At 26.5% G+C, this 26810-nt stretch overlaps 1 protein-coding gene across 5 annotated transcripts in view; it reads left to right on the top strand.

Annotated features, from left to right (window-relative positions):
* LOC107436873 (DDB1- and CUL4-associated factor 8) overlaps positions 1 to 26810 on the top strand; it is a 29069-nt gene continuing 2259 nt past the window's right edge. The window contains exons 1-10 of one of the 5 annotated variants that reach the window (XM_087153584.1): positions 1 to 122; positions 3161 to 4073; positions 6180 to 6320; positions 8367 to 8461; positions 9462 to 9569; positions 9652 to 9718; positions 12959 to 13013; positions 16283 to 16390; positions 18460 to 18590; positions 23275 to 23394. In XM_087153584.1, coding sequence (XP_087009710.1) covers positions 3213 to 4073; positions 6180 to 6320; positions 8367 to 8461; positions 9462 to 9569; positions 9652 to 9718; positions 12959 to 13013; positions 16283 to 16390; positions 18460 to 18590; positions 23275 to 23394 — 1686 coding nt within the window. In that variant the 5' untranslated portion in view covers positions 1 to 122; positions 3161 to 3212. The other 4 variants (XM_087153585.1, XM_087153586.1, XM_087153588.1 and 1 more) reach the window with 4 other exon arrangements.

Genomic DNA, 26810 nt, shown 5'->3' on the forward strand with positions numbered 1-26810 from the left:
GGAACATATTTTTGTTGCTAACTCTTGAACAGAAATAGGCAGCAGGAATCTATCTTAATAAACATCAATAAAATACAATCCAATAAAGCAGAATTGTTAATTACTAAACATATGTTTTATAGGTAATTAGCAAAATTAAGCTAGTATTTAGGTAGATATCGTTTGACCTTTACAAATGGTCATCAATTCTCTTCGTATTTATTTATTTATTTTTCTGAAGTATTACGTTTACTTAACCTATATTTTATCCGAGGAATACGACGACATCTTTGTTAATATTCATCATTTGCAGTTGTCGTAGTATTATTTAACTAATTTCATTTAATAATTAACTCTTACTGTTTGTTCACTGAATCATCATGTAGGGAAAAACTTGACAGTTAAAATACCATGTATCTATTTTATATAAGTCATAAGTCAGTTTTATGATCGTTCGGATTTCGGAAGCGCAAAAATTAGTTTTTAAAGTATTATTTAAACTATATATTCTATATTATTGTCATCAATCTAAAGAATCTATTAATTTTCTCTGTGGAATTGCTCGTTATCGAGGTGTTTTATAGACAAAATAATGAACCTTTTCACTTTCTAGTTATTCTTTTAGTAGGAAATGAATATTTTGATTGAAAATACTCATCAGATCAACCTGACTATTTTTGAAATTTCTTGTTTATAAAAATCGTGTTTTATTAATTTGAAAATTGATAATTTTTAATAAAGTAAACTGAAAAAAGTAAAATGTGTCTCAATATATTTTGCATACACTAAAGATGTAAAAATATTTATATGCTTTTAAGTTTGATTTTAAATAAAATTTTACTCTCTTCTATTTTTTACTTCTTGAAAATTCTATTTTGAAATTAAGCAATTTGGTTCTTTAATCATAAGATTTGATAAATTACTAATAATAATTTGAACCTATAATGAAAGGGCTATTTTTAACAAATAGAGAAGCATGTTTTAGGTTTCTTACCAACACATTTGGAAATCAGACTGATTAATCCAGTTATTAGGTATGCAGTTAAAAATTATTTTAGTGCTGCTTTTTAGAAGACATTAAAAGTTCCCAATTTATTAATGTTTAATTAAATATGGTTATAGATACTGCTTTTATTATAGAAGTAGGTATTCTGATAATAGGTACCTATACCTAATATATAAATTAGGTTACTATGATTAATAGGTTTTTTATATCTGCTTAAGCAGAGTAGTTTAATTTTTTTAGAATAATTAATTTATATGAGTGCATTTTTCTAAACATTAGCAAGGCAGAAGATGAAAATTCTGAGATAAAAATTACTTTGTCAGAGACAATCCCTGAATATCCTATCATGTTGTTTGTCTGCTCTTGACATCAAATAAACTGGTTATCTTGTTTTGTAGCAGAACCTGTTGCTCTTTGTTGATTGATTATCATAAATAGTAAATACCAAATGATTTTCAAAAGTTACATAATTAAGAAGTTCCAATCTTTATGTGTTGCCTATTATCTTTTAAAAACTTGAGATATTATTTTGAAAAAATATATTACATATATTATTGTTATAACATATAATGTTTTGAGAAAATATAATAATAAAAAAAAAAGGAAAAATTATAAAAGGTTCAATTTTAAACTTTTTCTCATAATCAATTTTAAATTTCCGTATCAGACTAAAAAAATAATAACTAACTATTAAACCTCTTAATTAAACATAAAATATTGTGGATAGAATTTCTGTAACTGTTGCTCTCAGCTACATTTATCTCTTTATTTTTTTATTGTTCATTCCTTCAAATTTTTTTTTTTTTTTTAAATCTTTGATTTGTTTTTTAAATTTCTATTTCAGATAAATCTTATCCTTCAATCATTGCCAGTTTTTTTGTTGTTACTTTATTATTACTTTTAAATATTACTTTTTGATAATATTGCTTTTTCTTTCAAATATTACTTTTCGGGGTTTTTACTATTTTTGCCATTTTCCCTTCCCTCCTCATTGTCATTTGGGACAAAGAGGATATACTGCACACGCCTTTTTATTCTCATTTCATCTTGCAGCAAAGAAAAGAAGATAAACTGGCAGCTTAGTCTTTAAGATGTTTCATTTCATTAATAATTAATTCTCTCTTATGGCCTCAATAATAAACAAAGTTCTACACATCTGAAAGATGTTGATAAAAATTGCAGAATCAGCAGCTATCAATAAAAAAAGAGCAGAAAAAGTCTTCAAGGAATACTATACTATACTGTCAGACTATACTATACTATACTATTAGACTATAATAAAAATATAAAATCCTTTCTTTTAAAAAGATTGTAAAAGAGTTAGGATTGAATTTTATTGTGCTTAAATTTAGCCTATTTATAAATTGCTTATAGGAAATTAATTACCATGCAATTTGTTAACTATTTAATTAAAAAATAAACAGAAATTATTGAAGATAAAAGTTTTTATGCATATTATACGGTTGCATTTCTTGGAACTAAGGAATGGTGAGGATGGAATGTCAAATGACAAAATGAAGAGGTGGCAAATGATGGTAATTTTTTTGGTGGCCGCTTCATTTTATCTAGTCACAACATCGAGACCACTAATTTTGTCCTTTAGCATAATCATAATGTTTCATAAGTTCTGTTTATGATTATGAGTGAAATGTTATTTCTTATAAGAAATTTTCTGATAAATATATATATATATATGTATATATATATATATATATATATATATAATTTCAAATATCGTCATATTAATCTGATACTACATTAATAGAATTTTAGTTATGAAATTTGTTTTCTCAATAAAATCCAAGTTATATATTTTCAAAATTTTGAAATGTGAAATTCTCTTTTAGATATATAATTTTTTAAATAGTTTGAACTTGAAAACTTTTCAACTTTAATAAGTTATATTTTGTGTTATTCTGTTTTGTTTTTAGTGGTTTTAGCTAAGTCATTTTTAATTAAAATTTAGTAATTTAAGTGATGCGATTTTACTGACATACTGTATTATACATTTTAAAGCAGAATTCTATAAAAAATAATAAAGCTAAAATATAAAGATAATTACATCCACTTAGTTCCTTTTTTCTATATTCTTGTTCTGTAGTATCTAAATAATACGAAGTATATTTTTCTTAAAATGATTTTCTGTCAGTTCATTATAATCATTATGTATTTTAGATGAAATTAATATAGTCGTATAGATGCCAAAGTAAAAAACAACTTTAAAAACATGGCTTCAAGTTCCAAAAGTTCTGGAAAATCTAAAAGATCACCTCAGGTAGAATCTTCTGAAAATGACTGTTTAGGGTCTTCTAGTGACCAAGAATGCAGTATGAAAGGCAAAAGAATGAAGAAAGATGATAGTGGCATCAATGTTATACAAGAAAATGAGACCTCTGACGAAAGTGATATCGAAAATTTTAGTGATATTGAAAAAAAATTGGGACAGAATAGTCCAGACTCTGGTAATAATGAGCCATGTAACTTTCCAAATGTACATCAACAGGGTGAGGAGTTAGAAGCTGTTTCAGCCAGTGTAAATGAAGCAACAGCATCTTGTAGTAGTCAATCTCCACTAGAAAAGAAAAGTAAAAATGATACTTCCGGTTCTTCGGATGATAAAAATCTTTCTATGAGACTCTCTCACAGAAGTTCTTCAGATAGTGATAGTGAAAATTCTAGTGAAAAAACTGACTCAAACTGTGATAGTGATCATACTTATGGAAAGGTTGGGAAAGCTAAACCAGCTGATCAAAGTGATAAGGACTATGATCCTACTCCTAGTACTCCAAGACCAAAATATAACTGGAATGCTCCATTAGCTCTTACTTCTCGACAGTATGGACATCGTCTAAATTATTCCCCAGATCTTTTCCGATATAAGTGTTATGGAAGCCTTCATATGGTTGAACGATTAGAGTTAATGGATAAAATGAAAAGACATGATGGATGTGTAAATGCCTTAAATTTTAACTCAACCGGTACCAAACTTGCTTCTGGATCAGATGATTTAGACATAGTAGTATGGGATTGGACCATAGGAGAGCCACTTTTTGATTATAATAGTGGTCACAGAAGCAATGTTTTTCAGGTAAATATTCGATAACTGTTAAGATAACAATTTAGTTAACTACTAAATACAAAACAGTGGTATCAAACTTCGAATATTCTTTAAGCCTGGGATAGTAGTATTATATATTAGTACATAATATTTACTTGGCAAAGTTAATTTTTTTATGCACCTTTTGGAAGTGAAATTCAGAGGGAAGGGGTATTTTTAGTACCATTTATCAGCGTTAATTTTATTATTTACTGATCATAATACATAAAGCGTTAATATTTTTACTGGTTGAGTATTTAAAAATTAATTTCAGTAATGTAATTTCATGTGTACTATATTATCTGTTTTTAAAAAAAATGTCAACCAATCATTTTTAAATAAATTTATTAATAGAGGGGAGGGACTAAATTTCACATGAAGTGAATTTTTTGTATTATAATTTAACTGTTTATATTAATTTATTATTTAACTGTTTAATTATTATAATTTAACTGTGAAAGCATTTGAACCACTGTTCAAATGTTTTCTACTTCGTCCAACTAATGTAATGAGAAATCATTTTTTTTACACGCATAACACTATAACTTCAAAAATTTTAAAACCTCTGTTAACTACTTAATTTTTTTCAATTTATTTCTAGTAAAATGAACTTTATAGATTTTTAACTAAAGACAAGATGGAAAATGTTGCATGTTGTAACAGTATATCATTTGTAGTAGGGATGTAACGAATATTCAGCCACTATTTAGTATTTGCTTTTTTTTTTTAATGTTCAGTTGGCCGAAAAATTGGCCAAATATTCAGCAAAGTATTGCTTGGAAACGTATTTTTCAGTAAAGTTTTTTTGGGGGAAATTTGAATAGATTTAATAAAAAATAATTTAATAGTATTTTTTTACAATACATTGTTAGAAATTGTTTTTACACACATTTGTTAAGTTCTAAAACTTGTTAATTTATGTTCTGAAAGATAAATGAAACAGTGAAATTTGAAGAATTGAAACTAGATTACTTTATACTGATCTATCAGTTTCGTAATGCTGATTTTTTCTTTTTTAAATTGTAATTCAAGCAAGTTAAGTTTATCATTTGTTCAACTTTTTGTGCTTTAAAAATTGAGAATTGTTTTGAAATTTGTTTCTTTTTCGCTTGTTTTTCTTTTCATTATAGCGCAACATTTTAATGGAGCATTTCTAATAGAATATTCTTTTTTTTTGTCACTTTTTTCTGATACTGTAAGACATGTAACTAGTATGTATCATAGTAAACTGTAACTCTTTTTTCTGTTCCTCTTTAGCTTTTTTTAATTAACTATTCTTTTTATCAGCATTTTTATTAGAGAGTATTTTTTAAAGAGCTTATCTCATGAACGTTAGTCTTTTATGGTCATTTTTTTCTAAAAATACAGCAATGGAAAAATGTTAAATTGATATTTTTGGCATTAAATCTTTAATTTAAAATTAAAGAAACATTTTAGTTTTTATCTAGCTTTTTCTTTTTCACAAATTTTGTTTCTGTAGATGTTTATATTATGATGCAGCAATCAAGAGGGTTTTTATGAGAGTTTAAACTTAATTTTTTTTTTTTTAAATATTGTAATTGGAAAACTGAGATGTTTAGCTTCAAAATTTTCTTCTATATTTTATTTTTCTGTTTTCCTTTTGTGTTATAATTTTTTTATGGGCGTTTTTATGATAGCACTGCATTTTTAAAGGCGTTTATGATAGACATTATCTCTTTTAACATTTTATGGATAGTTTTTTGAGGAAAATATTATTTTTAGTATTAAGGTTTTGTTTTATGAATTAAGACAATATTTTTTCTATTTCTCTTTTTTTTAAATTTAAAACTTAACATTCTAAACATCTAATTATCTTTATTTTCTTAAATTTTTTTATTAAAATTTTTCTCCTTTTACCCTATAAGCTGAGTTTTGATTATTTTTCAATTAATGACTAAACTTACTTATATGTAAAAAATATGTATAAATGATTTTTTTAAAGATGTTATTTGGCTGAATATTTGACTATTCAGCCAAATCACTATTTGTTACATCCCTAATTTGTAGTCTTGTTTTCTGTTTTTAAAATTTTACCTAATATGAACATTATAAACCAAATAATTTAAATTTTTGTAGGCAAAATTTATGCCTTTGTCTCAAGATGGGTTTATAGTTAGCTGTGGACGGGATGGGCAAGTACGTGTTGGAGAAATTTCATCTTCTGGAGAGTGCAAAAAGACTAGAAAACTTGCTCAGCATAAAGGTGCAGCTCATAAGGTAAGGAGTACTTTGTTAGATAATTTTACTCAATTTGATAGATCATGTTGTAAACTGCTAAAGCAAATTAGTAGTCAGTCCCTATGCTCATCAAAGGGTCTTAAATTTTCATTCAATTTTGTTATTAAAATAATTAGTTATAATACTGTGTAAATAACTTGTAAAGGTTACAATAAAGGACTGTAATTTATAGAGCCTCAATCTCAAATAGTCACTTAGCCTACATATAGGCCGTAGCAAGGGCTCTTTACTTTTTTTCTTTTTGCTTAGAAAGATCCAGTTTAATGCCCATTTACATAGTATTTTTCAATGTTCATTCAGCCATGTAAAGTTGTTTTAATTTTTCTCCTGCTTTCCAGGTATTGGAAGTTGATAAGTTTCCTTTTTAAAAAAAAAGTTGTAATTGATTCAGACATTTCAAGGAGAAAGTGGCCAATTCAAAGGCGCAAATAAAATTGCAAGTGGTGCATCATTTTGAACTTTCCTAGTATATTAGCTTTCCTAGCTGATTAATTTTAAAAATGATTATTATATTCTGATATGAAAGCAGAGATGATTGTGCTCCGGAAAAAATCCGGATTTCCGGGAAACGCGATCCGGAAGTTTCCTGAAATCCGAGGTCCAAGAGTTTCAAGAAATTATTGATCACATTTATGTATTTAAAAAAAATTTATGTTTTATTTAGAAATATTAGAACTCGAATTTATGTTTGGCATCTCTTTCATTTGTAAATATTTTTTCTAGTAGAATAATAAATGTGATTAGAGATAAAAGTAAACTTGTTTAAATAATTATTAATTTAAATTATGCTGCATATAATTTATTTAGAATTTCATGGTTAGAAAATATCAATAATTTAAATTTATAAAGACGTTAATTTTTTACAATACGTAATAAATGATTTTATTGGAGAAATTTTCAGGATTTTTTAGTTGAACTCACAGTCACTCCTGTGAAACTTACAGTTGGCTATATAGAGAAGATATTGAAAATAAATAATTTTATATTTTAATATATAATATTTTTGTTCTGTATGCGATCAATTGGATGAATTAAATTTGTGATATTTTCTGATAAATGACATGTGATTACTATGTTTATAATGATATAATTATTAAGATTATAGGCAGCGTTCAATATTACGATTGTTTCTCCAACTACTAAAACAGTAAACCATGATAAAATAATTCTAGGTGGTCCACAAGACTAGAAACCATTGATATCACTTTAGTAAAAAAGATTACTAGTCGCTCTTGTTAGTAGCTAAAAATGCAAATTTTTAGTAATTAAATCTCTAATGAATAATCTGTTTAAGGATCATTACATAGTATTTGACTTGATGAATATGATATCTAATGAATAATCAGTCTAAGGATAACTATATAGTATTTGAATGAATCTTAAACTTGAATAATTTTTATAAAAAAAGAAATGTTGACAGAATTAAAACTTTTTTTATATTAATGTAGCTGAAAAAGTAAAAAAAGATATGAAAAATAACTTAATTTTTTTTTCATTGTTAAAAAATACAAATGTTTGGCTCTAAATTATCTTGTATGTAAACAAACAGTGTGAAATGAAAAAATTAAGCTTCATGAAAAATTTAACGGAAATGGAGGAATCAGCTTTTATTTCTTTGTCATTGATAACGGCTGTATTGATATCTATTTCTTTAGTTCTATTATTATATGGTAGGTTTGTTTTGATTCTTATTATAATGTTAATTTAGCTTTTTGAATCAAATAATATTTGTTAAAGAATCTGAATAGCATAGTTTATAAGTTGATAGAAACATACTTTAGTGGTAAATTTTAAGCAGACCTAACATATTCTATATAAACCAGTGTATCCGAGTAAGAAAAATGCTATGAACCATGATTTTTTCTCCATTTATAGTGATTTCACCTCATGGGAAATATTTTTAGTGGTGGTATTTTTAAAAAGAAAAGAGATTTCTAAATCTGATGTTCAGATCTATAGTTGTGGTTTCCTTTTTTAGAAGAAAGATTAGAGGAACATAAAAAGTTGAAATTTTTGTTATTTTAGCTTGCTCTGCAAATGGATTCGCCTAATACATTTTACAGTTGTGGAGAAGATGCTGCTGTATTTCAAGTAGACTTACGCAAAGAAAAACCAGACAGGTATTCTCATAATTTCTTGGAACCTATGATTATATTTTGAAATTTGTTATAGTTATAAAAAAATATATAATGTTGTATCTTTATTTATTTATTACACATGCTGATTTTTTTCTTACACTTTTTTTCTTTAATATCTTAAAAATATATATTTCAACTGTATATCCTGTTAAATAGTTTAAAAGTGAGATTCAATTTCATTTAGTGTCTTAAAATATATTTTTTATTTATGTATCATGTAGTTAAATGGTTTAAAAATTTAATTTAACTATATACAAATGCCTTATTTTGTTAATACACATGCTGATTTTCCTTTTACATATCTATTAGGCGCAGCATGTCCTTCTGTGGACTTTGTGCCATTAAACCCAACATTCATATCTATTAGGTGTAATGTTTTTTATATGTTCTAAATGTATATCATGTCAAATGGTTTAAATATATGATTCGGCTTGATATTAAAACCTTATTTAGTTAATAAGCTTTTTGATTTTTTCCTAACATTTTTTACTTAGTGTCTAAAAATATTTATTTTATTTTTATATCATGTTAACTTGATAGAAACTAATATATTTAATGTTCTATTTTTCACAAAAACACATTTTTTAAAATGATGCTCATTTTTTAGCTTTTACTGAACCAATTACTTTGGCTGTGATGTGATGCTTAGATTATAAATTTCTACAAAATGAATTTTAATTTTTTCCTTATATTTAGAATTTTTTTTTAAAATCATAAATATGTTAAATATACTTCTTCTAATGTCTGTTCAGGTTTTGGAAACTTGTTTTAGAAATATATCTCTCCAATTATGAGAACAAGATAATTTTAATAAACTTTTATGAATTTTTTTTACATTTTTCTTAGTTTAGCGTAACAAAAGAGATTTGTGGAAATAATGAAAGTTTTTTCTATTTAAAGATGAGCTATGAATTGTCTCATTTTTGTGTGGAAATTTTATATTATCCTTTTTGAAATTTTATTAAGAACCGATTATTTTCAGGCTAGTATTATGTAAAGCTAAGGAGAAGAAAGTGCCACTATATTCTATATTTGTCAATCCTCTAAAATCATTTGAATATGTTGTTGGAGGAAGGAGCCAGTTTGTCAAGTAATGATTGAATCTTCATTTCCTTTACAATTTTTTTTTTTTAAATTATGAATTTTAACGATTCTTTTTTTTCTTTCTATAGAGTTTATGATGCTCGATATATTCAAGAAAACTCTGGATTTCTAAAAGATTTTTGTCCTGAACATCTAGTAATATATTTTGCCTTACTTATTATTTTGTAAAAAAACATTATAGCTTGTATGTATGACTTTTGCTTTATCTGTTATAAAAAATTCTATGTTGGCATATTACTGAAGAAAATCAACTAAACTAAATTCACTGGCATGGCAGCCCATAAAGGACCAAAGCCTACTTTGCTCAGCCCAGTTTTCTTGTCCTTAGGCTCTGGGATGTAAAAGCAGATATTCCTGTTGGGTGGTTAGCCGAACACAAAACTTCCAGTGTACTGAGAAAAATTTATTAATATTGATTTTTATTATTTTTTTTCAACTAGAGGGCTCCGCCCCGTGCTCGCTGACGCTCGCCAACCCCCGGAGAATTGCTTCACAATTCTTTCTTGGTTTGCTTTGCAAAACCAAGAATGCTTTGATTTCATATATTTCAATATTAAACTGAATATTAACTGTTATCATCGAAAAGAATTAATTTTCTTAAATGTAGAATAAGCAGTGTGTCAATATCAATGTCACTTTTTTTCGTTGACTACAGTTCCTTCTATGTCCTATTTGTTCTCTAAATGAGCCAAAATTGTCAGAAATTAACATCAATGTGCAGATATAATCTTAATATGAAACTTGTTTAAAAAAAATGATAATCACAATAATACAGACTTTGTCCCAAAGAAATGAATATATTTTTAACACATTTAATTCAATATATATATATATATGCAAACACTATAATATTTTTCAATAAGCAATATTGTTAAGAACAGGGTAATTTTTAAAAAAATATTTTAATAATATTCAGCAAAATAACTATAAATGAAAACATTAATTTTGCGGAATTAAAATAAACAATGCACCAATAGCATTTTCTTTACGCTAAATACATTTATAAATTTGACATTATATATATACGTTATAATATTTCTCTATATACAATATTGTTAATGACAGGATCATCTTTAATAAATATTTTAATGTTCTCCTTCGTTGTGCATCTTGACAATGCCACATATAATTGACCAAGAGAAAAAATAGGCCGTTCAATATATAGCCCAACTTTATCGAAGGTTTGGCCCTGGGCCTTATTAATTGTTAAGGCATAAGCTAATCTAACAGGAAATTGTCGTCGATAAAGCACAAATGGTAAGGAAGAATTACTTGATAATGTATTTAATTCTATTCTTGGAAGATTGACAATACTACCATTTTTATTACCAGTAGCAATTTGGCAAGTCAATACTCTTTTCCCTATTTTAAGAACAGTCAATCGAGTTCCATTGCAAAGGCCATCAACAATAGATATGTTCCTGATCAGCATTACAATGCATCCAACTTTTAATTTGAGCTGATGAGGTGGCAGTCCCGGGAGATTTATGGAGTTTAAATATTCAATAGAATACCTTAAAGTAGCTTCTTCTTCTCTCCCGTCTGATTTATCTACTCCATATAGTGTGGCCTTATCAATACTATAACTTATAACCTCTTCACCTGGCACACGTGATAAAATATTTTCATTAACTTTGTTAACTTCATCATTTTGCGGTGATAATATGATGTGATTAATGAAGTTAGTATTAAGACAATCGATTCTTTCAAAAAACCAAGAAATGATATCTTTACAATAAAGATCAGGAGTGCTTGCATCAAGATGTAAAAGTTCTCCATTGCCAATTGTCAACAACCAATTGGCAAATTCTTGGTTACCAGCTTTAACTCTCATATTAATTGTCAAATGGAGGATTTCAAAAAATGGCCAAAAAAAAGAGTATTTTATAGTTTCATTAATAACCTGCATATGTGTAGCTTTTTTAACGACAGGTAACACTTGTCGAAAATCTCCACCTAAAATGATTATCTTACCACCAAATGGTATCTCATTAGCTAGAAGATCACGAAAAGTTCTATCGATCATTTCTATTGCTTTTCTGGGAATCATACTTGCTTCGCATTACTTGTAAATAAACAAATCGAATTAAGATTTAAAACCAGATTAAATTTACGAATTAACGTTTTAGAAAACAAATAATCAGATTAATCAATATATCAATACGAAATAAGTTGAGATGTTGTAAAACTGAAGAATGAAATTCTAACTATTTTGTGATTGGTTGCATCTCTGAAAAAGAAAATTCAGACTTGTAAATCGCTTTTTTAAGCTTGCCGTTTTCAGACATGTGATTGGCTGTTGTGAACGGCGGTTATTCTTCATTATTAACTGCAAAATCGTGCTTTAAAACTAAAATAAATAAAAATTTAAAATTATGTAAAAGATTTGAATGCCCTAAATGTCTTCCCTGAAAGATTCTGAATGAATTGATTCCTTAATCTTAGATTTTCATCACGTAGTTAAAAAGTTTTTCAGGGGACAAAATTAACTGCAAAAACTTTTTTTTAGAATAGAGAGATTTATTCATACATCACACTTAAAATTTGTGTATTCTAAATATTAAATGGCATAAGTAGGAACATATGTAAAAAACAAATATTTGAAAGAAGTATTTTGGGGAAATTTGTTTCTTTTCTAATTTAAATTCATATTACTTATTAGAGGTTGTTTTATTTAGCAGTAACAAAATCAGCCTTTAATCAGATAAAGAAGACATTTATTATTTGTGCACAACTGAGAAGGCATTTATTATTTGTGGAAATGGTAGACATGAAAATCTACCACAGATCTATGATTTTCTGTGTTTTTATTAAAATTTTCCTCTTTCTCTAATTTGTTTAAAATTTCTTGATTTTTTTTATATTTTAAAACTTGTTAAAATGTAAAACCATGCTATTGAAAGCTTTCCATTATGTTCTTTTCAAAATGTATAAAAGCTAACCAGTGCATGGCAACTTGTATTTTTCAATATGGCTAATTAGGGATAATTCACTTATTAGTTTTGTAAAGCTACAAGTTGCAAGTTTTGCTTAATAAGCTGAGGCTTCTATGATCAGTTTTGCTATTAAATTTTTTTTTCATTTTTTTTTCTTCATCTTTTACTTGTCAAAATATTTTTGCTGAGAATTTTTTGAATGTAAGTATTGCAGGAAAAAATGTCAAAGCACAATAAAATATAATTATTACACACTCTATACAGTTACAATCTGAAATACATTTCAGCTTAAAAAAGCAAATGATAAACAATTGTGATAATTTTTAAAAAATTATATTAGCTGAATTATTTTTATTATTATTGTAATAGGTTTGATAACAAACAAAAATTTTCAAGTCTTCCATGTTTTATTTATTGCTATAATTGTTTCTTTGATTAGGTGGAAAATGATCAGAAAAATGTCACATCTGTTGTCTACAATTATAACGGACAAGGTAATATCTAATTAAATTATAGGAATGTTAATTTTTTTTCTGTTTTCTTATTTTAATTATGTGTTTAGCTTATATGAAATGCTTGCTTTTTAAAAAAATTTAGATTAAACTTTTTTTACATTTTTAAAATAGTTTTTTTTCTTCACTTTTTTCTTTTTTTTGAAGATAAGTTGCAGTTATGTATTGAAACAGGTATTCACTGTTATTGTGTAGAAATTTTGAAATTAATTAGAATGATTTATTATTTTTTTCAAAAAAAGGAGAAATGCATTTACTAAAATTAGAATTGCATTGTAATGTATTTTTGCTATTGATTTGTGAAGGAAGAAAGAGTCTTTTTATGATAGTTCAACCATATTTTTGTTTTAGTTTGGAAATTATTTTATTGAATCGATTAAAATTTGGTTTGTTTGTTATGAGAGAAATGATATTAAATGTCATAAAAAAGGAAAAGAAAAAAAAAACTCTATGGTTAAGAAAAGAGTTGAAATTGATGCTGAGATTTTATTGTTTAATATAATCTTTCTTTATTTTGGTCTTATCATTTATAAATTAGAAAATTAAAGCATAAATGCATATGAAGTCTTTTTCTGTCATTTTTTGTTAAATGCTAGATTTAAAGCTTTTCTTCCTTTACTCTCTTCTTTTTTTAATGCATATTTTAACTTATGTTTTTAACATTAAATATATTAAGTTGAAAAAAAATTAGTTAGAAAGTTAGCTGTAAAATTTTTTCGGCTGTTAAAAATTTCCATTTCCTTTTATCAATATACTAGTTGAATACCCATTTTTCGTATGGTTGAAAAAACAATAAATCAGTGCTGAACAATATTACAAAACCATGCAGAAAACTGAAAGATATATACTAACACAATTAATGCAGTTAAATTAATTCCAATATTTTTGATTTATCACTATATTACCTTTTTATGTAGATTTACATTCTTAAATTAAGCAAAGCACACTTTTAGTAGAACATCCCATCAAAATTTAGATTAACTGTATTCAGTATCATTTATCATGATGCAGTTGTTCAAAGTCAACTCATGAAAGTTGAAATTTTTCCATAAGCTTGCAATTTTCTCTTGTACTTATTCCTTTTAAGTGAGTCATAAAGAACTTTGCAGAATCTATATTAAAACCACACTGTATTGATGCATTTTTAATAGGTAACGAATTCACTAAAATTGTACATTCTATCCATAATTAGTATCTTTGGTACCTATTGAAACTGCACCAATGACTGCAAAGCAGTTGTGCCCATTAACAAAATTAAATAACAATAATAGAAAGCTGATTTTTTACATTTCTCCTTAACAAATTAGTACCATTTTTCATTAATTTTGGTTTATAGAGTACTTAGTTTATTTTTTTATTTCAGTTAGTAATTATTACAAAAATTAAGTGAGCATCATTGGTTGTAAAAATTGTATGGCAATTTTTTACCTTTCTCCTAAAGGGATTAATCAGTTAATTTTGCTCTTTAGTACACAGATTATTTTATTTTTGGGTACTTTTCAGTTAGAAGTGGTCAAATTAATTCAACTTTTTTTTTCTTTTTAATTATTTGAATTAATTTTTTGTGAATGTCCAATTTAATATGCATTTAAATAAAATAAATTTAAAAAGAAAGTAGTTAAAACAATTTACTGGAGATCTGTATTTTTTGGCTACTTTTCACTTGTTTTTGACTAACCAAAGAATACCTATTTTGTTTCAATCAGTACCGATTACCAAAAGTAATTGAGCATCATTGGCATCAATAGTTTGGTGATTTTTTAAGGCTTTTCCTAAATTAATTAGTACAATTTCTCCATTAATTTACCTTTTTACATAACCTATTTTTTTATTTTAGATACTTTTGATTCTTATAGAAGCACCTTTTTAGAGCATAAATATATATATAAAAAAATGCACATGGTTTCAGATAACACTAAAAATATGTACTAATTGTTTGGTGTAGTTCGCATACGCTACCTCTTTCACGTTAATTGGTGAGTTTACCTGACATGAGTAATTAAAAATGATTCAGTAAAGAATGTGCAATAAACTTCTTTTTTTTACCAGAACTATAAGTTTTAAAATATAAACAGAATCATCTGTGGGATAATTTTTATGAATGGCTAGTTGACATAGAAACAATGGCAACACAGGAAAAAATCCCATTTTTCAAACTTCTCTTTCAAGCAATCTAATTAGAATTTTTGAATGAATTTTAGGATTTGGGTCTAAATTTTTTTATTTCATTCACTGTCTGAATTTCAGGGTGCTAGTATAAATGGTTCAGGAGTTATAAGAGGGTCAGATATACCCAAAACTCTTCATTTTATTATTATTGAAGTAAATAATGCAATAAATGATACAGTGAATAAAGTCAATAATGATGAACATTATGTGAAATAGTAATGCAGATTAATATAGTACGAATAGAAAGTTCCCGGCTTTAGTTATATCATGCCTAAAACTAGGTTAAATGTCAGAATTAATTTTTTCCCCATAAAATATTGTTTACTTAAAATGTATGCGTACATTTGTATGCTATTTGAGACAAGATTTGTCACTTTTTGTTCACATAATGTAATGTTTACTATAGCTATACAGTTTCTCAACAATATTATTATTAGCTTTTACTATTATATTGTTGTTTAAGAAAAATGTTGTACCAATAAGTTAATTTCTACCCACAAAGCATATTAGCCTTAAATGAAACATTGTTTATTAGATTTACTGTAATTTTCCTATTAACTTGAGTGTTTTTCTTTATTTACTTCTTAAACTGTCTAGGTATCAAATCCTGTGCACTGTTTCTGTGAAATCCCATTATCTTATTGTTAAGTAATCCTGCTTGTGTGTAAATTTTTTCAAATTGTATAAAAAAATTAATTTTATATTCCCTATTATAAGCTTCATATGATTTTTGTACTTTTTAAGAAAAAAATGCGAATCAATTTTTATATCTGTTGTATTTATGTTGGATATTAAGGTACAATCAATGTGAATGGTCACAGGTTTATTGGGTTTAGGTTTGATGGTCATTGTTGTTTAGGTTTATTCCTTAGAGTTCGTAAAAAATTGATTCACGAAACGAAAGAATAAATTTGAAAAATCAAACTACACATGAGATATAACTAATTTTTCTTTTGTATAATAGTTAAACCTATGTAAACTTTTTTTAATTAACAATTTTTTAAATTATTGATTATTTCAATAATAATATTCAATTCTCTTCACTTATTAATTCCCCCCCCCCCCATTTTTTTTAAATGTAGAAGTACTAGCTTCTTATAATGATGAAGATATATACTCATTTGATAACCTGGAAACAGTACAAAACAAGTATTTGCATCGCTATAGGGGCCACAGGAACAGTCAAACTGGTAAGTTACTGATTTTTAATTTTTATTGCATGTTATTTTAATTCAAGCAATATTTATGTTTATAAAGTAATATAAAACTTTAAAATTTTAGTTAGATTTTTGAAATAATTGTTTTGGCTCTTGTTTTGCTTTTGTATTATACATGGCTAATTTACATCTAGTACCCTAGCAAGAATATATATAAAAGTCTTTAAATTATTATTTTTAACTTGCTTGTAGAAATAATGTATAAGCAAGTGCACCTCATAATACCAAAGATAATGAAGATTAATAACCATTTTATGATAAATAAGAATTTGATAATAATTGTCATTTGAATTTAATAATTATGATATACCATATTCTAAAACTATCTCTGTATGAGAGTTGAACTGGGTATGTGTAAAATTTGTTTGTTTTGGTGGGAAGCATGTGAATCCTAGATGGTTGCATTAATATTTTCACTTTTAAAGGTTGCTTGATCGAAATAATTATCTGATTTCATAAGTATAATAAAGCAACACTATTCAATATTTTGTTTCTAAACTCTGTGAGCATTTTTGAATTTAGTGTTAAAATATTTTTTATTTCTCTGCATAATGTTAAAATGAACTGAAACTATTTCTCATTGGACTTAATCATTCATATAATGTGATTCATAATTAAGAAAGAAGATCTAAAAATCTTTGACTGTCATCAACATAAAATTATCAAACGTTTTAATTGTATTTAACCTGTAAGTTATTCTTTATATCTTATATAATGGTGTTTTTATTCTTTATCTCTTATAAAATGGTATTTTTATTCTATTCTATTTCGATCATAGAGATACTTCATATTTATTTGCTGAAGTTTTCGCCAATTACATTTAACTGTTATACTATTTCTATAGTGCCTGCTATTAACCAAAATTAAATTTGTTCTTTGATTTGATAAAGCCGTGTATTTACACTAAGAAAAACGAAAAAGGTTTGAAAGTTAAACTTTTCAAATTCATTAGAATCTATATTAATTGCAACGGTTACATTTTTTTTTCTGTTTTAATTTATGCTTGATGTTCTGATAAAATATTAGTTGCATTTTTTTAATTTACAGAATGGTCTAAAAAATTTAACCTGGTGTTGTTTGTTTGGCAGAATTTGAAATGAATTCTTTTGATTAGAACAATATGTTATGCATCTTTCGAGATTTGAAAAGAAAGAAAGGCTAGAAAAAACTTGAATTTTTTCTTTTTTAAAACATGTTCTCCTAAAGCTTAATTGTTAAAAAATGGTTACAAAGATTTATTGATGTTAATTTTTTTAAATATTGCATTGATTTTGTTCTCCCAGTTTTTATTTTAGAAAATGACTGATTTTATAAACCAGTAATTTTATTAGTGGCCATCACTGTTATTATTTTATCACTTCAGTTATTTTCATTATATATTTATTTAAATGGAAAGTGTCAATCTTATTCAGTATAACAATCTAATGATTAAAACTAGAATTGGTGTTACTTGTTTTTATTGTACTTGTTCTGTGATTTTACATTATTATGCAACAATTTATGATGAAGATATTAAGTTACAATCATTAAACAGTAAATAAGTTATATTTAGTTTGTAATGCACATTTATTTTTATAATATATTTTGTGTAAAATTGTGTGCAGACAACCTATATATTTTAAATGAAAATATTATTGCAAAATAATTATATGAATATGCTGAGAAATACTAGAATATAGTTTTTGCACTATTGTTAATTAACATCAGTGACAAGAAAACAAGTTTTTTTTTTTTTGCAACCAGAAATTAAATGAGAATTCAAAAAACAAGTTTGTATACAGCAAAGCACACATATTGGTTAATTAGCAGCAGAACTCTACATTAAGAACTAAAATTCCTTGTAGAAAAAGATGTTGAAAAATCAATTTATACTTGCGAACCTTTATGATTCTACGAGATTAATATTGTAACAAGTACTGTTATAACCATAATTCTTTCCAAAAACTTAAATTCAGAATAAATTAAGCTTTGAATATATTGTAAAAAAAAATTCTTATAAATATTAATTAATTTGAAATTAATCTCACTTTATATGATTTCAGTTAAAGGTGTCAATTACTTTGGTCCAAAAAGTGAGTTTGTTATGAGTGGAAGTGATTGTGGCTACATATTTTTCTGGGAGAAAGAAACAGAACATATTGTAAAATACATGTATGGAGATGAAGGTGGTGTTGTAAGTGTTGCATTCAAAGCTTTTTTTTTTATATATATATATATATATATATATATGTAGTGCTCGTTCTCGTTCTTTCTCGTAAACTCTTGGGCCGTGGCTTTTCATTAATCATTATATTGCATTTCGTAGAATTTGCAGTCATATTTTAATATTTTTAATATCCTTTTCTATAAGGATGATAACATAATGAATATTCTATACTTTTATTGAATAAAGAATAAGGAATCTATATACAATTGGTGCAAAGCTCCGAGACACATCTTTATCCTTCCATTTCTAAAATATAAGTGTACACTTCTTTAACGTAACATATGTTCATGTCATGTGATCTATAAAACCCAGATGTTAGAACCGGCGTCTGGAAGATCTTAAGACCAGATGGAGATGAACTAATATCTCAACATAGTCTTGATTTTAATGGGAATTTGGTTTCGTTACGATTTTTTATTGCACGGTGTGGATTCATTTTATAAATAAAGATTTCATCGTTATTCAACGGAACTTACTATATACGCGAAGGGCTAAGTTAAGTAAATTTAATGTTCTCAGAAACCAGATAAGCTTATTTGAAGATAGATATAATTCTTTTTGAGTTTAGTCTCAAAAGATCCTTTTAATTTTATTAAGCTAGTATTTTAGATATTACAATAACCCCCCTCTCAAAGGTGTTGACCCGGAGGTGATCAGGCTCCACATCTCATCTCATTGAGGAAAGATCAAACTCCTTACTTACCATCTTCTATTTAAACTATTTAAAATGTATATTAATCTGGATGATTGAGATCACATGATCTGAATTACAAAAACAATTTAAAAAATGAAAGCAATATTCAAATCTTATGTTAACAAAACATATGAAACTACCTCAATTGCGATGGTTTCATACTAACTCTCAAAATTTTAAAATAGAATATATAAAAACAGATAGATATAAAAACATTTATAAAAACACTTAATGTTCTATTTCTTAAGATACTAAAATAATATCTAATATAAAAATAAAAATATAGTTGCAACTAAATAATAGGCCTTAAGAAATTGCTACCTAGGTTTAAGTCCTTGTGACATAAGTCACTTGCTTCCTTTGCATGTTTATAAAACTTCATCATTATCCTAAATCTCTTACAAAAATCTCACAAATATTCATCTCACAAAGCTTTAAAATACTCATAAATTTTCTCTCTTCTGTTACACTTCGTTATCCAAAATATTCTCTTTAACTAACTCCTTAAAATACTTCAAGTGAAGAAACTAACTCTCCTCTTCATTTCTATAAATCTCAAATACACTACTTAATCTCAGTAATCACTATTTTTTCTAGCACATACCTTACAACTAAGTTTCTTATTTTCACAAAATAATCAATTTTAATACTCATTCCACATCCAATATTCATTTTTTAGAATTCATTTTCACTAACAATATTCATTTTTAGTACTCATTTTCACTAACAATATTCATTTTTTAGTGCTCATTTTCACTAACAATATTCATTTTCAAGGCCTAAATTTAAAAACTCACTTTCTTACGCATTTTTGGCATTGTTGCCACTTCTCATTCTTTGTGACTACACGTCACTATAACCTTAATAAAGTATAGACACCTTTATAAAATACAAACATCAAAATATAAGGTAAAGAAAAATACAACGTTTCAGGATCAAAATGACCGTCCGGTTACGGGAGTGTCCGCTTTGCGGGGAATGTACGTAATGGTTTATTCATAGAAGATTCCCGGGGAATTAAAAATATGTCCGTATTGAGAGGCGTCCGTTTTGCAGGAGTGTCCATAATAGGAGGTTTCACTGTATATATATATATATATATATATATATATATATATATATATATATATATATGTGAAGTTTACTACTTTACTATTAATTTGGAGCAGCTTTTTGTTCCTAGAATTGTTATTAGTCTCTTCAACGAGTAAAAGTACTCCCCATATACTTCTTTTTGAATCTCACAATATGAATTACTTAGATTAATTTTAGTAAGAGAATCTGCATTCAAATGAAGGAAACAAGATTCCATGGCTTCAAGATGAACTGATGTGACAGGGGTGAATGGAATTGTGGCATGAAATCTATGCTCAAGATTCCAACAATGTGCAGCAATAGATGAGTTATTGAATTTTTGATGTCATTTGTAATGATCAAATGCTTTATCCAATTCATGGTTCTTCAACCTAAATTTTAGAAATTTTCTGATTGGTTCAATGTAGCCAAGGTTGCATTGGAAAGGTGCATGGAAAATGACCCAGCAATATTAAATAGTGATTGGATCTTTAAAGGTTTTAAATTTAATTTGTTAACAGGCCTGGAAATAACTTTAAAACCAAAACGAGATGGGATGTTAACAGTTCTGTAGGAAATGGGGAGAAAAACCATATAGTAACAAGTTCTCTGTAAGGATAAGAACTTGTTACTATATTTTTATCTTCTCTGTTAATTTATTTGCAGTGTAATATAAGTGTTAAATGCTGAAGAAAGTACTAAACCTAACAATAAAATCATCCTTATGTTTTGTATATCATTGCAGCAAATGCTGCAAAGGTTTTTTTAAAGTAAACAAAGAAATGGGGGACAATTGCTAAGACTTCTTTTTACTACATTTCTAAACTTGTTTCTAATAAAAATTAAATAGTTCAAATGAGAGAACACTGCAAAAAACAAAAAGTAAGTAATTTTATTTTATGTTACTTGATTATAAGCTTAACTTTATAGAGATTTATTCCATTTTTTAGTATAATTGTATAAAATTCAACTTAAATTTAAACTGCATCAAGTTTTTTTTGTATAATTTTTGAGAATCTTATATTTTCAAATTTTCCTACATGTATATTACAGGGATGAGATTCTTCCGCGGATTCGCGGATTTCCGCTTTTTCTCAGATTTTTCCATTTTTCCCGCTAATTTCCGCCGAAATTTTTTTTTGCACAAGTTAAAATATTTTATGAGGAATTTAATTTTCCGCGGAGCGAAATTATTGAAGTCCTCATTCCTCCCTCTGAAGTTTCTCTAAAAATCATTTCCTTGGGATAAAACTGGTTGACCTTTATACAGGGATGAGATTTTTTTCGCTTTTTTCTATCGAATTTCAGCCTTTTTATCAAAAACTCAGATTCTCTAAAAGTTTCGTTTTTTTTATTTATTTATTTATAAATATCCCGTTTTTTTTTAAAAAAAAATTCAGTCGTTGAAGTCAAATTAATATATTTATTTACGATTTTCAAAGAAAAACAGAAAATTCAAACTACGTCCTAACTGCTAATCCTTCCGCATGTTTACTTATATTAGCTATTTTCTCCGATTTCACGCATAGAAAATAAGATTTTCCGTATTTTTTATCCGTCGGCCGGATAGCTCGTATTTTCGTAATTTAGACGTCGCTGCTTCTTGTATTCTGGAGAGAAAGCAAACAAAAAAAGCAAAAAAAAAAAAATAGAGGTGAATTTGTGGTGAAAATATTTATTTGCTCATTCAATTAATCTTGTAAATTTTTACTTATTGTGTAAACAAAAAACAATTCAAACAATCCTTTTAGAAATCCCAAGTCCCGACTCTGCAAATATCTCGATTTTTATTCACGTGATTTTAATATCAATCATCAATTTTCGTATTTACCTGATTTAAAAGTTGCGCATTGCAATTCTTATTTACGCTTTTTAAATATCGTACATTATGACTCAGATTTACGAGATTTAAAAATCTAATATCGTGTTTTGTATTTTCGCATTTTTAAAATCGCGATTTTATTATCAAACATCGATTTTCGTATTTACCTGATTTAAAAGTTGAACGTTGCGATTCTTATTCAGGCCATTTAAATATTGCGATTCTTATTTACGAGATTTAAAAAGCCAATTTCTCGATTTGCATTTACGAGCTTTTAAAACCCTATGTAGCTACCCGAGCTTAAAATCCAATGTCGTGATTCATTTTTGCGGTTGTAATATCGCGCGATTTTAAAATTATGCATCTTGATCTAAAAATTACGCATCATGATTTGCATTTTCGCATTTTTTAAATTCGATGTAGAGTTTTATATGCACGTGATTTAAAAGCCTCATATCGGGACTTATAATCACATGGCTTACAAGTTTAGACAAAAAAAGTGCGATTTATATATATATATATATATATATATATATATATATATATATATATATATATATATATATATATATATATATTTATATATTTTTTTTTTTGGATTTCCTCTTTTTTACTTTCTGACTACTCTCATCCCTGATATTACCTTAAGCTAAATTTTTACAATAATCTTTGTCTGGCTGTGTTGAGTTTGCAGACAAATTTGGATTTATGAAGATACTGCTCAGATTCTCTACGTAAATTCTACAACCTGGTTTTTATATTAATTTAATGCTTAAAAACTTCACATGCATTATTTTTCTTGATTACTATCCTAGATTTTTGCCAGTTTTTCATACTGGTCATGTAAAAAAAAAAAAAAAAAAAAAAAAAAAAAAAAAAAAAAAAAAACCAAAGCCTGAAAAGTTAAAATGTTGTTCTTGGGTCTGGTTTTTAAAACAAGTAATAGGTACCGTCATTAGTAACTGTTACGCTAATAATCTTATGTGAATGTTATTATTAATTTTTTAAAAAGAAAAACACTTTTATCTAAGTTTTAAAAAATGTATGAAAATTTATTGCAGGTTAATTGTTTAGAGCCGAATCCAATTATGCCAGTCTTAGCTACTAGTGGATTAGATGATGATATCAAAATATGGGTTCCATCTTGTGAGACTCCACCAGATCTGAGTGGTCTAAGAAAGGTATTATAATACTGCTCTGCTCAAGATTAATTTTGATTTTATAAAAAAATATTCTGACATCACGTTTTAAATTTTATGTCTTCTAATTCAATACATTTTTGTGCAATATCTGTACCTGTTTTAAATATGATACTTTTACAGAGTATGGGAAATTTTCATTTGCCAACTCCCCATTGGTGGTCGAATATTTAAGGCTGATGAATAAATTTTGTCTAGTGAAATTTTGTATTTTAAATCAAACTAACATATTTATCCGTAATTGAGTACTTGCACTTCAAAAAGAAGATCACATACCAACACATGTGACCTATGAGGTCAGCGCCAGCTGATCGTTTATCAGCAAAATGACCTGTTAAAGTTGAGCTAAGTTTCTCCACATGAGTTAGAATCTTAATTAACATGAAGTTTCTTAATTAAAGCACTGTGCAGCACATTGAAGTTTTTTAAACATAATTTTTTCTTGTTTACTTCTTTTACTCACCTTAGATTTATTATATGTTTATTTATTTTATAGTAACTATGATATATTTGTGTACCTGGCAACTTCAATGCATAATTAGTTTGTGTTCTATATGGCTTCATGTCTGTCTTTTTGTTAAGTCTTTGTGTAATTATGTAGTTAAAGAATCTTTGTGAAAGAATATATAATTTAAAAGAACAAACTACGACACAAATTACACGAAATAGAATGGAAAGAACAGTTGCTAGTGTAAACAAATGCTACTTTTCAACAACCAATCATACCCACACAACATCACTTGCAGGTATCCCATTGAGAGTTTGCCTCTAAGTGCTATTAATCAGAATATTACAACAGACTGAGTACAGCATAAAGGCAATCTTCGATCTTAGAAGACTGAGACACTTGATGATTTACTTAGAATTTTTCTAAATGAACCCACATCTTTAATAGAGTTTTGACTCTTAGGCTGCAATGTACAATTTGTATTTTAGTGCCGAGCGGTAGACGGTGTGCAAACATCAAGCATTAAAAAAATGGACAACCTCATGGCAACCTTATTTTAATTCATTATTAGTGTGCAATAAATCTGATTCAATTTTTCAGTATCTGCATTCTTTTATGGTTTTGTTCACCCGAAAATATTTATACTACATCTGTTAGCATTTTAAAAATTCCAAGCGAAAAGTTTAGTTTGGCTAGTACCTTTAGTACTGAAATTTCATACCCTGCTTTAATTTAAGATAACTTGTTAAGATTGCTATTATTTAAAGGCTTTATAAAAAAAGATTTACACTGATGTTCAAAATTGAGAGAATTTTTATTTTTAGTTGATTAACTACAGAACTACTGGACATATTTTAATAAAATTTGGTTCAAACATAGGTTGACATAATATGAAAATAATTTAACAGTTTTAATACAAATTATTCTAATAGAATTAAAAAATTATGGTTCCTGAGGACCCAAGGCTATCAAATTTCTGGATCAACTTTTTACTATTTAGAGTATAAATTTTCTACCTCTTTATCTGTCAATTAATATGCACATACATAATTATTCTATTAATGATGGACAAAATTAAAGGTTTTCATACCAAGAAAAGAGTGAGATGTGAACAATCAAGGCTTTTAACTAGGACTTATGAAACACCTGCATGAAGGAAAAGCTGTGATGTAATATGATTCTCAGAATTATTCTAATTTTCTCCTGTGTGGCCAGATAAAAAGTCGTTTTAAATTTGATTTAATTTTGGAAATAATCAGTATAGTAAATGACACTACATCAGTTGTAATAATTTCTAAAAAAAGGGGGTAAGGTAGTAAAGATTATTTTGATTTTTGAGATGTTAGTTTGTTAACAAGAAAAGATTTTACATTTATTATTTAAATTTTGGCAGCAATTAAATTTTATGAAAATATTTTTTTGAATTTCCATTAAATAAAACACATTAAGTTTTTTTTAAAAAAAACATTCATTATTTCATAGTTACCAAATTTTAAAAGGTGTCTATGTAATTTCTGTTTGTCTCTCTGTTACCACACCTTTAAGTACTATTATTTAAAGAATTTATTTTATTAATTATAAATATATCGTATGGTTTCTATGGTGCTATACTAACTGTTGCTGGCTTATATTGATTTTTTTAAATGTATTTTTAATCAGGTTTATTTATAACTTTTAGCCTGTTACGATGGAATATCCCAGTTGTATACTTATTATTATTATTTAATTATTATTTTATTTAATTATTATTATTTTATTTAATTATATAATCCTTTGATTTTAAGTGCTTTTTTCATTTAAAACTTTCTTATGTTGAAGGTTAATTGAAAAATCCGGCTCTTTTCTATTGTCAATATTGATTGTAATAACCTGTCATTTGCTATTGTAAAAAATCTCTTAGGCACCAACATAATTACAAATTATTGTAACATTTGTCTTTTGAACCAATACACTTTTATTAATTTTTATTACGGTTAATTCCAAAATTAAGCTTTGTTGAAATAACCCGGTCTTGTACAAGCTAATTATAATGAGCCTAGAAATAAGGGCCATTAGCAGTGTGCTGAAAAACTTATATTTTTGTTTTTATTTAAATTGTAATTAGAGAGCTTTTGCTGCTTCTGTATACTTCTATGAATAAAACAAAAAAAGATATTTTCTTAAATACAAAATAATAGTAAAAGTATGCTAAAAGTAAAACATGAATAGAATTCTCCATATTTTATTTGTAAAAAAAACAAAAATACTTTAATTTTTGTTTCCAAATTTTACTACAACAGAGAAAAAAAGTGAAAATTTGATTGTAAAGAAAAAAATCTATTTATTTACTATAAATTTTTATTTATTTATTTACTATAAGTTTAAAAAAAAACGTATTTTAAATTATTTCAATAAACAAAAAATATTGCATCTTTAGATTATTGATATTTAAGGAAAATATTTGTTCTCTAAGAGCATCTTAGAGAACATTGAAATGTTCTTACAAGCCTCATTATTATTTGGTTTTAAGTGCCTACAATTATGTATTGGTCAAAATTATAGCTTTCATTAGTTATACCTTTGTCAACTAACATGAATTCATAATCAAATTAAAATTTTCTTGCTACTTTATTGTAATACAGTAGAGAACCAATTATCCGGGATGCTCGGGACCATCGCTATCCCGGATATCTGAATTTCCCGGTTTTCTGGATCGACCAAAAAGTGTCGTTAATCGATGTTTTATCGAACCCGAAGTACAAGGAAAAAGTGTAATGCATAAAGTAAGAGAAAAAAGAAAGGTACTCCTAACTTTAAAAAGAAAAAAAAAATGGTAGAAATATAACATTTAAAAGAACAAAAAAAATTGCAAGTTTAGACAAGAAAATCAAGTTTAAAAAATACAAAATTCTCATATTTATTTCTTAAAAATAATTACAATTCCTAAATTAAATAATATAAACAAAACCAA

The sequence above is a fragment of the Parasteatoda tepidariorum genome, chromosome 10, assembly GCF_982258835.1.
Source record: "Parasteatoda tepidariorum strain Cologne lab strain chromosome 10, Ptep-v5.0, whole genome shotgun sequence".
Lineage (NCBI taxonomy): Eukaryota > Metazoa > Arthropoda > Arachnida > Araneae > Theridiidae > Parasteatoda > Parasteatoda tepidariorum.